This window comes from Chiloscyllium punctatum, chromosome 27, assembly GCF_047496795.1.
Source record: "Chiloscyllium punctatum isolate Juve2018m chromosome 27, sChiPun1.3, whole genome shotgun sequence".
NCBI lineage: Eukaryota > Metazoa > Chordata > Chondrichthyes > Orectolobiformes > Hemiscylliidae > Chiloscyllium > Chiloscyllium punctatum.
Genome location: NC_092765.1, coordinates 19,994,630 through 20,009,014, shown reverse-complemented (window position 1 = coordinate 20,009,014; position 14,385 = coordinate 19,994,630). Strand labels below are relative to the sequence as shown.

General features: G+C 38.4%; 1 protein-coding gene across 2 annotated transcripts in view; it reads right to left on the bottom strand.

Annotated features, from left to right (window-relative positions):
- Positions 1–1,369: 1,369 nt before the first annotated feature.
- LOC140453516 (stathmin-like) overlaps positions 1,370–14,385 on the bottom strand; it is a 37,549-nt gene continuing 24,533 nt past the window's right edge. For both annotated transcript variants that reach the window (XM_072548257.1, XM_072548258.1), the window contains exons 2-5: positions 14,294–14,372; positions 10,060–10,223; positions 8,708–8,899; positions 1,370–1,815 (exon numbers count right to left, since the gene is read on the bottom strand). In XM_072548257.1, the coding sequence (XP_072404358.1) occupies positions 1,753–1,815; positions 8,708–8,899; positions 10,060–10,223; positions 14,294–14,306 (432 nt within the window). In that variant the 5' untranslated portion in view covers positions 14,307–14,372 and the 3' untranslated portion in view covers positions 1,370–1,752. The remainder of the gene's footprint in view (positions 1,816–8,707; positions 8,900–10,059; positions 10,224–14,293; positions 14,373–14,385) is intronic.

Sequence of the window (14,385 nt, the reverse complement as noted above, 5' to 3'; positions counted from 1 at the left end):
TGCTGTGACAGTTGCTAGGATGTGATGAGAAAATGGGAAGACAAGTGAGGCATGGAGTTGGGCCTGCCAACTCCAAAAGAACAAAATCAAAGCATAACAGCCACAGTTCAGGCAAGCAACAATGCTGGCTGGTTAGAATACTACATCAGTAACTTCGCCAGTTGTGTGTTATTAAATCTTAAGCCCTTTAGCTCCAATACCCTCTAATCCCACATGACTCTTTATCCACTCCATGCCAACTCATGCTTCCTAATCTCTATGGTCACTTATACTCTTCATCCTGGATCTACCATAGTCGGGCTTTAGGTGCTGTAATAAAAGGCAGACCTGTTGTGAGCCTGTAAGTTTGGGATCAGGCAGAGAAATGCAAAAAGGCAAGGCAAAGCCGAGATGCTACCTGCATCCAAACAAGCAAAGAGCCCATAAGGTAGACCCTGCTCAAATACAATGGGTGCCTATCCCGGTTTGCAAAGCAGCCTGGCAGCAGCATTGCAATGAAAAGTGTCAGTGCATTTCAAAATGCACCATTAAAGTAGATAAATGCATTCTGAGTGGAGATGTTCTGTGATGAAGTGATGAGGCTGCTGCGTGTCTGATGCCAATCTTTGTGGATGGGAGTATGCAGCCAATCCCTACCCATGGTACATGTCCTAAGGTATTGAAGACTGCTGGTCAAGACTGAGGCAAGGAGAAGCAAGCAGCGAGGTGGAGCTGTCAGGTACACATTAACTTTGACTTTTGTTTGTTGAACTCAGCATCAACTTCAGTGGTTATGCTGAATTTGCGTCTCCATCCTCATCAATGCCAAAGAAAGGGGGCTTGTTGAAAATGGGGTGGGATTTCTACTGCCTGGCTATCCCTCATTTAAAGATCTGTGAAGTCTTTCCAATTCAGGGCAAGGAATTCAAATACAAAATCAGTTAAAATTCCCTGTGTGAAGACTTGCTATTGGCGTAAAGGTAGCACAATCAGATCTACACAGATTTGGACTCAGGATCTGATCTTAAGGTTCAGATTTTTAAGTTATTCAAGCCGTTGAATCATATGAAATCGTAATCTGCTCCTGCCTCATTCTATATTAATACAAATTTTCCTCATTGACCTGAGCCAACATTTCTATTTATCTCAACTCCTCAGGACAGAATGCTGACAGTGCAATATATATATATATATATATATATATACAAATAAATCATACAAACATATTCTCAGGATAGGGCATTCACATGGTAAAGCAGACATTAATGTGAACCAGGTGGAATTTTGCAGGTTTATGTTTAACTGCCTCCATATTTTAATTATGTAGCAACACCTCACTGAATAAAAGATAAAATGTGCTTAGACACTGTCAGCAATTAATGTAGTTTTATTGAAAGATAAAGTTTAGGCATGTTTGGACAACTTACACAGTGGGCATGAAAATCGAACATTTAGTACATGCAGCTATTACTGGAGGACCAAAGTGAAAACTGCTGATTTTCTTCAATTTTAGACTCTAATAATATCAGCAATACAAAAAAAACAAACAGCTGTAATACTTGAAATGACTAGCAAAGGTAGAACTCAATGCTGCAATTTTTGCTATCTCCACCCTTCCCTCACCCTCCCCATCCCAATCACTCAATTCAAAATGTGTAATTTCTGGTTACAGGTTTTTAAAGCATTGTAAGAGGGTTTTGTTAAACACATTGACTTTAATTCTTCTTTAAAAACAGTACTTTTGAAAATCCTCACTTCCAAAAATGAACAAGGCTAAACAACTTCTTCACTTTCTTTGCTTTCTCTATTCTTTCTCACTTCCTCCAGGTGTTTGTCCTAAATTATACAAAAGAAAATTAGATAATTATTTAACATGTGTACAAGCGCAGAGAATATATTAAAACTAGTTTTGAACTGGTGCTGCATAATCACACTAAAGTCAATTTAACCATCCAACATTTGTTTACATAAATAACAATAACTGCTTTTTGAAAAGTAGCTAATTGTCAAGTGGTCTGTTTGGTTAATATGCTGAATGAAGCACTTTCTCATTCATAAACTAATTATTTAAGGATAATTGAGGGAGTTTCAGTGCAGACATACTCTTCAACACAGGAAACATTAAAAACTACCCAGAAGATTTTATTATTCATTTTCTTTACCCATTGACAGCCAACAAGATTCAATATGCAACATACTAGGAATCACGTCTGCCTTAAAGCTTCTTCAAATTACTTAAAATACCAATTCATCGGAACGTCATCATTAACACATCGACCCAGTGTTGTTGCTGACAGCATCGACTCAACAAGACGAGTACTGAAAAGGGCTGATGTCATCAGGAAGAAAAACAGAAAGAGTACAAACAGCCTTCATGTTAAAGGGCAATAAAAAACTTCAACTGGAGAGGAGGTTGTAATGACAAATATTCGAGAGTTTAGTGGTGAACATTGCTTTGTTTAGTGTGCATATTTCTTAGTCTAAATTTCCCAACCCAAGCATGAAGAAAGCAGGTCCTTTCCAATTTGGGCCAATTCATACTCAAAAGAAAATCAATTTGGATCCCTTCTACTTCAAGCAGTTTGTTCCAAAGCAACATAATGAAATGACTGCAGGGTTTTCCTCAAACCTGCTAATCCTCAAGACGGTATCCACGTTCCCTTTTTAAAAATGGCAGTCCATCAAAAAAAAAAGTTGGCTTGTACTTGCATTGCTAATAAGCTAGTGACCTGTATTTGTCAATTTGCTGCACTATGTTGTTAAAAAGTTTGGCTAAATGTGTACTCTCAAACTTGGATATATTCCTTGTTAATTTATCAGCACAATGACAATCCAATAACATACATAGGGGGAACTAGCAACGCCAAAGTTCAGAAACCGTGGAAAAAACAATGCTCAATATGAGATACACGAAGATTGAGCTAAGCTCAAAAAATGGCATTTCAGGTACTTGAATGCTTCAATTAGATTATGATGTTGGAAGTTATTAAATTTGAATGCAGCAATTATGCTTGCTCAAACTTCCAAAGCACTTCAAATGAACAACTAAAATTTCCTCTAGTAACTTGCAACCTAGCTTAAAAACTGGCAGCTGACATTACAACTTCATCAATATACCAACGTAAACCTTTTCATTGAAATTAATATTTGCACTTAGCATGAATATGGACACTGCCGCCATTTATTCTTTCGGTAACAAACTTCCAGTCCATTCAATAGAAAGTTTCCAAAAGTCACCATTTTGTTGGGTACGAGCAAACGCAATCCCATATTATTCAGCTTTATTTTTGCTGGTAGAGAAGTTACAACATTTAAATATATTTCTGTTCACCCATTGGGTTTTTATTTTGTTTCTTGTTCAGACATAGGCCAAAATCTACATAATAACACTCAAACAAGGAACAAGAGCAGACCACGCAGCCCTTCATGCTTGTTCCACCATGCATTAAAGCACATGGCCAATCGGATTTTAACCTCAACTCTACATTTGTACATCCCTCTGATAATCTTTCATCTCTTTGGTAATCAAGAACCTATCTACCTCTGCCTCAAAAACTTTTAAAGATTCCCCAAACACTACCTTTTCAGGAAGGAAATACCAAAACTCATAACCCTCTGAGAGAAAAGAAAATGTTTCTTCATTGCTGTCTTAAATGGGCAAGGTCTTATTTTTAAACTAGATTCTCTCACAAGAGGAAACATCTTTTCAACATCCATTCAGTCAAGTCCCCTCAGGATAACATATTTCATTTAAATCCCCTCTGACTCTTCTAAACTCCAGAACCAGGTAGGACTGATGAAGTAAGCTGCATTCATTTCAATGCAAGAGGCCTAACAGGGAAGGCAGGTTAACTCACGGCATGGTTCGGAACATTGGACTGGGCTATCATAGCAATTACAGAGATGTTGGTCAGGGATGGACAGGACTGGCAGCTGAATGTTCCAGGATACAAATGCTACAGGAAGGACAGAAAGGGAGGCAAGAGAAGAGGGGGAGCGTTGTTTTTGATAAGGGATAGTGTTACAGCTGTACTGAGAGAGGATATTCCCGGAAATACATCCAGGGAAGTTATTTTGGTGGAACTGAGAAATAAGAAAGGGATGATCACCTTATTGGGATTGTATTATAGACCCCCTAATAGTCAGAGGGAAATTGAGAAACAGATTTCAGTTATCTGTAAAAATAATAGGGTGATTATGGTAGGGCATTTTAACTTTCCAAACAAGGACTAGGATTGCCATAGTGTTAAGGGTTTGGATGGAGAGGAACTTGTTAAGTGTGTAGAAGAACATTTTCTGATTCAGTGTAGATATACCTACCAGAGGAGGTGCAAAACTTGACCTACACTTGGGAAATAAGACAGGGCAGATGACTGAGGTGTCAGTGGGGGAGCACTTTGGGGCCAGCAACTATAATTCTATTCATTTTAAAATAGTGATGGTAAAGGGTAGACCAGGTCTAAAAGTCGAAGTTCGAAATTGGAGGAAGGATAATTTTGACAGAATTAGGCAAGAACTTTCAAAAGCTGATTGGGAGCAGATGTTCACAGGTAAAGGAATAGCTAGAAAATGGGAAGCCTTCAAAAATGAGATAACGAGAGTCAGAGACAGTATATTCCTGTTCAGGTGAAAGGAAAGGCTGGTAGGTGTAGGGAATGCTGGGTGACTGGAGAAATTGAGGGTTTGGTTAAGAAAAAGAAGGAAGCATATGTCACGTATAGACAGGATATATCGAGTGAATCCTTAGAAGAGTCTAAAGGCAGGAGTACACTTCAGAAGGAAATCAGGAGGGCAAAAAGGGGACGTGAGATAGCTTTGGTAAATAGAGTTAAGGAGAATCCAAAGGGTTTTTACAAATACATTAAGGACAAAAGGATAACTATGGACTGAATAGGGCCCCTCAAAGATCAGCAATACGGCCTTTGTGTGGAGTATCAGGAAATGAAGAGATACTAAATGAGTATTTTGCAAAAGTGTTTACTAAGGACAAAGGCATAGAAGATATAGAATGTAGGGAAATAGATGATGACATCTTGAAAAATGTCCATATTACAGAGGAGAAAGTGCTGGATGTCTTGAAATGCATGAAGGTGGATAAATTGCCAGGACCTGATCAGGTGTACCCTAGAACTCTGTAGGAAGCTAGGGAAGTGATTGCTAGGTCCCTTGCTGAGATTTTTGTATTGTCGATAGTCACAGGTGAGGTGCCAGAAGACTGGAGGTTAGCTAATGTGGTACCACTATTTAAGAAAGGTGGTCAGGACAAGTCAGGGAACTGTAGACTGGTGAGCCTGACATCGATGATGGTCAAGTTATTGGAGGGAATCCTGAGGGACAGGATTTACAGGTATTTGGAAAGGCAAAGAATGATTCGGCATAGTCAGTGTGTAGGAAATCATGTCTCACAAACTTGATTGAGTTTTTTGAAGATGTAACACACAGGATTGAGGAGGGCAGAGCGGTGAACGGGATCTATATGAACTTCAGTAAGGCATTCAACAAGGTTCCCCATGGGAGACTGGTTAGCTAGGTTAGATCGCATGGATTACAGGGAGAGCTAGCCACTTGGATACAGAACTGGCTCGAAGGTAGAAGACAGAGAACAGTGGTGGAGGGTAGTTTTTCAAATTGGAAGCCTGTGACCAGTGGAGTGCCACAAGGATCGGTGCTGGGTCCATTACTTTTTTTCATCATTTATGAACATAGAAGGTATAATCAGTAAGTTGCAGATGACACCAAAATTGGAGCTGGAGCGGACAGTGAATAAGGTTACCTCAGATTACAATTGGATCTTGATCAAATGGGCCAATGGGTTGAGGTGTGATAGATGGGAGTTTAATTTAGATAAATGCGAGGTGCTGCATTTTGGGAAAGCAAATCTTACCAGGACTTATACACTTAATGATAAAGTCCTAGGACGTGTTGCTGAACAAACAGACCTTGGAGTTGCAGGTTCATAGCTCCTTGAAAGTAGAGTCGCAGGTAGATAGGATAGTGAAGAATGCATTTGGAATGATTTCCTTTATTAGTCAAGAGTATTTGAGTACAGGGTTGGGAGATCATGTTGCAACTGGACAGGACGTTTGCGCAGAGCAAAAAGCAAAGGGGTGCAAAATGCAAAACAGGTACAACATAGGTTAGGCCACTTTTAGAATATTGCATGCAATTCTGGTCTCCTTCTTATCAGAAGGATGCTGTGAAACTTGAAAGGGTTCAGAAAAGACTTGCAAGGATGTTGCCATGGTTGGAGGATTTGAACTATAGGGAGGGGTTGAATAGGTTGGGACTGTTTTCCCTGGAGCATCGGAGGCTGAGGGCAATCTTATAGAGGTTTAGAAAATCATGAAGGGCATGTTTAAGACAAATAGACAAAGTATTTTCCCTGGGATGTGGGAGTCCAGAAGTAGAGGGTATAGGTTTTCAGTCAGAAGGGGAAAATATAAAAGAGACTTAAGGGGCAACTTTTCATGCAGAGGTTGGTGCATGTATGGAATGAGCTGCCAGAGGAAGTGGTGGAGGCTGGTACAATTACAATATTTAAAAGGAATCTGGATGAGTAAATGAATAGGAAGGGTTTGGAGGCATGGGGGCTGGGTGCTGCCAAGTGGGACTAGGTTAGGTTGAGTTACCTGGTCGGCATGGACGAGTTGGACCAAAGGGTCTGTTTCTGTGCTGTACACCTCTGACTCTATGACAATACAGGCCTTTCCTCACTTTTGTTATTTAGATAGTGATATTTGGTCACATTTCTCTTTGACCGATCAAGAACATGATCCAGTACCCTTCCTCTTTCTGAAACCTCTCTGCCTTTGTGAAAAATAGTCCTGTCTAAACTATATTTATTTAATATAAAATATGCCCCAGCTTCTGAAATCTCCAATGTAAGTAATGTGATTAATTTATGATCCACTTATCCCAAGAGTAAATGAATACATTTCTAGAGTTTCTGAATCCTGTACCACCTTAGTTGCCACATTATACACCCTCTCAAACCTTTCTTCTAGCATGCTGAGCAACACTGTATACTGTATTACAGAAAATCTATTCAGAACGTTATTGCAACATTATTTTACTTCTTCAGAAAGTGTTTTCATATTCCTAATACAGTTTCATGATTTCCCAAATCATTATCCACTCTGGTTGATAAACTACAAACATATCAGCAAGAGCACTCAGATAAGACTTACCTTGTCACTGCAAGGAATTAATATATTGGCATTTTCCAACAGGTACCCTCAATAACTCAATGGGTAAATAAACCACATGGCACTGGCTCTGACCACAAAGTTCAACATGTGCACTACGCCTCTGTTGCCGGGGTTGCAATATGTCACAGACTGAATATGGCAGTGGTAGACAGAAACAGATTTACTTTCATTAACCCATCAGGCTTCAATAAGTTGTTAGCACTCACTATCAAGAACAATCTTGTCCAACAGGCCTACCACCAAATTTTTAAATACAGAAAGTGAATATAGAAGATTCTACAAGGAGGTGTTCTTCCAATCAGAGGTCCTTTCTCTGATAACACTGGAGAAAAGCAGTCTCTGATTGGAAGAGTAATGAAACATACGAATGTGAGTAGCATAATCAAGCTACAGACCTGCACACCAGCAGTGGCAAAGGCAGGTCTGCCGAGCAGAAGGACGGCAAGCATGCATGCAGGTATATGTGGTAAAATTGGCTCAGAGCCTCCAGACTATTGTGCAAGTAGATTTCAAGTTGTCAGGTGGTTTGAGGGAAATAGGGTCTGAACTGAGGAGCCAGTAGTGGGTAATACAAGATTCTTCTTTCTGTGCAGCGCCGGGTTTCTTAAGGCCAACAAAATGGCTTCCAATTATGCGAATGAAAGAGCGGGGTGAGTGGGCAAGGGGAGAGAGAGTATTTGAGATTATGTGGGAGGAAGCATGAGTGAAGGGAATATGTGCATGGGAGGAGGAAAAAAATAAAACTGTGCATGTAAAGTGGGAAAGGGAGAATGTGAGAGTCCTAAGACCAATAGTGAGCTGGACACACATTTAGACCTGCCTTCCTCTTCTTCCATCTCCAAAAACGTGTCCAGAATAGAGAACTTTGAAAAGGATGCTGAAAGGTGATTCACTTCCGGCTCTCATTTTCATACAAACTCTGCCTAGGTCAGCCCAAAGTGTGTACATCACCAGAGACAAACACAATGTCAGCATTAGTTAAACACAACTGCTTAGCTTGGTCCCTGTCCCCACCTGGCCCCTGATGATCAGGACTTGGGACCTATTCTATCTCTCCACGCTCTACTTCTTAATTGAAAGGCAAGAGAGAGGGTTTATTAGTTAGCTCTGCTACTTGTGATATTTTAATGGTCATGTTGTTATTAACTATTCATTTATAAAATTATTGATTTATTACTTTGGAATGTTTTCCTGAAATTCATTTACTATTGTGAAAAGTTTTATCTTTCTGAAATTTGTCCTCCAGCCCTCCTATCTGCAATGCACGAAAAAGAAAAAACATAATGTGGCACCTCCATCAAAAATGTTTTGCCAGACCTGGTCTAGACTCATGAAAACTGGCAAATTAGATATGGAACTTGGAGGACTTCTGTCACCTATGGGAATTCACCAGTCACAGTCCTAAAAGAGCAGTAAGAGTAACAAAATTGGATAGTAAAAGTTCTGGTGTTATCCCAGGGAAGGAAGTCATTTTGGATTTCATCTTGACCATGTAAAAAGGGTGTTAAAAGTTAATTTGCCTTTTCACGTAGACGCTCGAGCTTGGCAGCTAATTGAGCCTCACGGTTCTCCTTAATAAGTTCCATCTTGGTGATCAGTCTTTCTTCTGCCATTTTGCTGAATTTGGTATTTTCTTCAATAGCTCTCTGAAGCACTTCCTTTACATGCTCTTGTTTTTCAGCCAACTGTTTCAGAACTTCTGCTTCATGTGACTAGGGAAATAAGAGAGACCAATTGTTCAACTGAACATCAATACCACAAGGTTAGTTCGATATATTCAGAGATGTAAGTCACATTCTGGTATCAAATATTTTTGCAAAGAACAGTTTGAATCTTAACAAAAATTATTTAAAAAGATAGTTGTCTGTGGAGGTCTTTTGATAGAAAAACATGTTGTCCAGGCAACTAATAATTGTTCCATTACATTTGGAGGTGGAACAATAGTGTAATGTCAATAAAGGTCAGAATTATAAAGAAATATACAAGTCAGGAAGAAGTTAAGCTAATGTTTTAAAAAAGGATCTCAAAAATAATTACATGCCTTCTTCATTTTAATACTATGCCTTTCTAATATTCATTGTTACAGATCTTCAGCATTTTAACATTTCTACTTAATAAAATTACATGGAATAAGAATCTGAGCACATTATACACTGGCCCAGTTTGGAAATGTTGAGAAATAGCCTCTCAACCCTTTTATAGTGCTGCAAGTTTGGACTTTTTTCTTTAATTCTAAAATTTGTTTAAATCTAGCTAGCCCAAAGCAAAGAGATGAAAATTCTCCTATAGTAACTACAAAAGCTGTACAATCATTTCAGGAAATATTGATTCAGTCCCTGCAGCCTCAAAATCACAGTAATCTCCTGCTCAGCACTTTTCAAGGACGACCGAAGTGCAAAACCAAGATAAATACTAGACTGTTCCACAAGGTTAGGGTAACATAGGTGTGTTCTTCATTTGACTTTTGTTATAGTGTCATAGAGATTTACAGCATGGAAACTGACCCTTTGGTCCAGATCGTCCATGCCGACCAAATACCCAACCCAGCTTAGTCCCATCTGCCAGCACCCAGCCCTGATCCCCCCAAACCCTTCCTATACATGGCAAGTGGTATTGTTCTCAAGAAGAGTTATTGACAATGTATAGTATTTCTCCAGTTTTAACTTTTAGCACTCAAATTCAGAAGTGCAAAGCACAGGAGCACTGCTCAGTAGCTAAAGTAAGCAATCACTGCACAGTACTGACAATTCAGAAGGAAACACCTATCATTTTAGGCAGCACATGTTAGCTGGTCAAAAGGGCCTTCTATCCAATACACTTTTAAAGTACCATGTAGTTCATACTATGCTCATACTGTATTCCATTTAAGTACCTTTCGTCTGTTCTCTGCTGCTTCCATTTTTTTTTGAAGATCTTCAAGTGACCGATCTTTCTTGGGAGAAAGAGGAAATTCTGGAATTGTTTCAGCAGTGGGGCTCAGAATGATCTCAAAAGCCTGGCCTGAAGAACGCTTGTCTAGTTCTTTTACTTTAATGTCTGAAATGAGTTATATATATTTTTTTAAGAAATGGCATGGTAGCATTAACTCAAGTCCATTCTGACCAACCTAACTCCTAAATATATTAACTGTGCAGGTCAAATAACAAGATTGCTGTCAGGGCTTTCTGACATTAAGATATTAAATGACATAATGCTACATTAATTAAGGGTTAAATTTTACAACAAAAGAAACTGAATAATTTTTGTTTCTCAGGTAGATGGCCTTGGAAAGGTTACATTGCAGATGCATCAGAATGATACCAATTTTAAAAAGGACTAACTGCATAAATATTACTTGTATTTGTTCAAGTTGAGCAGGCTGAGTGGTGATCCAACTGAGGAATTTATTGTATTGAATCCCTTTCCAGTACACAAAAACTTATTTCCTCCTTTAGGGAATACAAAACCAACGAAAGATGCATACAGGTAGTTCTTCTATAACGCAATGGTTGCATTCTTGTGCAACCCCGCATTACAGTAAAATTTCACGTTAGAAACAGCTCTTAAATTTGGCGATGTAACCAAGTTACAATCAGCAAATGTTTTTAAAGTGTGCACTTCAGAAACAGTGTTTCCAATTAATCAATCGCATTACAGTAAACTCATGTTAACAAAACATACATGACAGCAAAATAATTTGTAGACTTATCTTTGAATGCTTCAAACAATCCTTTGAAATAGTTATTAAATGTATATTATTAGCCAACATAATGATTTATTACAATGCAAAGAAAATATTGCTGAACATTAAAAAACTAGTATAAAAGGAAGAACCATTGGGTTCAAGAAACCACAGGAATTGGTGTATATGAAAATTTCTATCAGTTAAATTTATCACAATCATCCTCATTATGTATTAACTGGCTTCTCTTAGCCAGTGCACTTCATTCGGCATTGTTTACAGCTACATTATTCATTGATATGCTACTGCAACATAATAAATAGAAGCAGCTACAACATTAAAATCTTAATTCTTCTGGATGACAGTTTGCATTTATGTAGTTCCTCATGTCTCAAATATTTCAATGAATGTACTAAATTAAGGAGCTAATTCAGGCAAATAAAATATGAATCTTTTAGAGTTGTATTCCTTACTTATATTGCCTCTCCTTTGTGCAACATCCTAAAGTGCATCACCTCATACTTCTATATATTCAGTTTCACCTTCTACATGTCCATCTATTCTAACTAATCTACATTGTACTGAAGTATATTGCAAAAGAGCTCACAGTTCGCAATATATTCAAGTTTTGCATCATCACAAACTTTAAAACTGTGACCTATACACCCAAGTCTAGGTAATTAATTTGATTCAAGAAAAACAATGGTTCAATACTGAGGGAACTGAGGGAATCTCATAAATATACTTTCCTCCATTTCCTGAAAAATGACCACTCACCACTACTCTCCATTTCCTGTCACTCAATCCCCTCTGTATTCATGCTGCCACTGTCCATTTTATTCAATAATCTTCATTTTTTGTGAGATGCCTGTTATGTGGTACTTTATCAAATAGATTTCAATATTTAATGTCCACCATATGAAATATATCATTCTCATCAACCTTCTCTGTTACATCATCAAAAGAATTCAAACAAATTACTTAATCATGTACTTCCTTTTACAAATTTATGTTGGATTTCCTTATTTAATTCAAGTGAACAAGATCCACCAATGCCTCCTTTCTCTGGGACTGGAAACAATGATGTGAAGTAAGTTCCTTTTTAACATTGTTTAGCCTTAATGCCAATAGGACAATGCAGACTATATGCTCAATGATGTTAGATTCATTTTAATGCCATTTTCTACATGACCCAATTGCTAACATTTTGAAGTGGCCTTGTCAGCTCTGTGACTCGCAATCTTTCTGCCTGACCTGCCGCATCTTGCAGCATCTCCAAATATCTGACCTACCATTTTACCAAATCTCCTGCTCCATGACTTAAAAATCAGTGCTCCCATTCAAGATCCAGCTTTGATCCAATGCTCTGAGCTTGTGATAGTGCAGGTTCCAAAAGGTGCTGAAGTGCTAAACTGGAATGATTATTAACCTTTATTTTTAAAAAGACTGACAAATCTGCTCTTGCAGTGCATTTCGTATCAAAAGTACCCCTCCTACAGCTTGGATGCAAGAAAGGGAAAGCTTTTCATTTTAAAAGTTAGTTCATTCAACAATGCAGGAATGTAGCAAAGTTATGTATTTCAACCTACGGGGTATAATATTTTATTATTTCTTACTGTTAAGGAAGAGCCTACAGAACCCAAATACAGTTATAACTTTGATTGTTTTGGGAACCAATAGTAAGATCCTACGACCTTCCTTCCAACACAAAGTCAGAAGTAGGGAAGTTTGCAGATAATCGCACTATTCTCAACGTCATGACACTCCCGGTACTGTAGCAGTCAATGTTCATTTACAGTATGACCTGGATAACATTCAGGCTTGAGCTAATAGGTTGAAAGTAACATTTGCATCACACAAGTACCAAACAATAACCATCACCAACAAAACAGATTTTAACCATCATCTCTTAATATTTAATGGCAATTACTATCACTGAATCCCCCACTAATATCCAGGAAATTACCACTGACAAGAAACTGAACTGAACAGAACCAGCCAAAAAAATACTGTGGCTACAAGGGCAGATCAGAAGCCAGGAATTCTGCAGTGAATATCTCTGTCACCCCAGAAAATGTCCACCATCCACAAGGCACCAGTTAGGAGTGAGTTGGAATACTCCCCACTAGCCTGGATGTGTACAACTCCAACTATGATCAAGAAGCATGATACCACCCAGGACAAAGCAGCCCACTTGATGCCATTCCATCCACCACATTCAACATGCGCTCCCTTCATCGTAGACACACAGTAGCAGTGATATGTACCATCTACAAGACTCCTCTGACAGCACTATCAAAAAGCCATGATCTGTATCACCCAGTAGAACAAAGGCAGATACATAACAACACCATCACCTGCAAGTTCCCATCTAAGGCACATGCTATCCTGATTTGGATCCATATCTCTGACTCTTCACTGTCACTAGGTCAAATCTTGGAACTCCCTTCTAACAGTACCGTGGGTGTCTCTACACCTCAAGGACTGCAGCTGTTCAAAGCAGCAGCTCACCAACACCTTCTCAATGCAAATTAGCTTAGCCAATAATATCATATGCATGAATGAAAAAAAACTATGGAAATTTCAAGTAATTACAATTAAAGTTGCAATTTTCAGGAAGGCAACCGCAATTTTAAGTGATGACATACTACATGTATATATCATTACCCAGATTAAATTTTAGAAACTCCCCCTCTGATTTATGCTACTGTTATCACAGTCTATATAGGGATAATTCAGATCATCCATTACAATTGTAGTTTTTGCGCCTCTGTAAATTGCGTGCAAGTGCCTTGTCTTCTATCTTTCCTGCTGGTTGGTGGTACCTCTAGAGTACCTTATCTCTCACCAAATATTCTGTCTTTGTATTTCCTAGGAAAGATTTTTTCCAGCATTCTAATTTAATCTTCAATCAAAAACAGCTGCTAATCCTCCTTTTCCTTCCCTTCTCGCCTATTATCACATTAGATCCAAGAATACAGGGACAGATAGGTAAATGAAATTAGCCAAGATCTAATTAAATGGTGAATAGCTTCAAGAGACTGAATGGTCGATTCTTGTTCCTAAAAGCCAAACTACTCAATTTTTCACATTCATAACATCAAATTCAGATCTTTTTTGGTTAATTCTGTTCAAGATTGATTTATCTTCCCAGATTGTGAAAACTGCCTCAAAAAGAGGTGCACTGTAAACAAAAGTAGAATAAGTTAAATTATGACTGCAGACAAGCAAAGTAGCTTTTAGACTGAAAAACAAAAACATGAAAAGTTCAGAGCAAAAGCTGTCAGACAGATATGCAACACATTACTACTCCTTGTGCAATTTATTGCATTTAATTTTGTTCTTGCCTTCATATTCTGTATCCTCACAAAAGAAATTACCATGTAGTCATAGTGTGACATCCAAATGTCCAGAATTATGTGTACTAAATCAAGGTAACACTTACCAGTGCAAGCCATGCTCAACAAAATGGAACAGAACTAAAGTGGACACCTCAGAAAAATGCTCACTGAGAAGGATAGAACCTGTAAGATAATC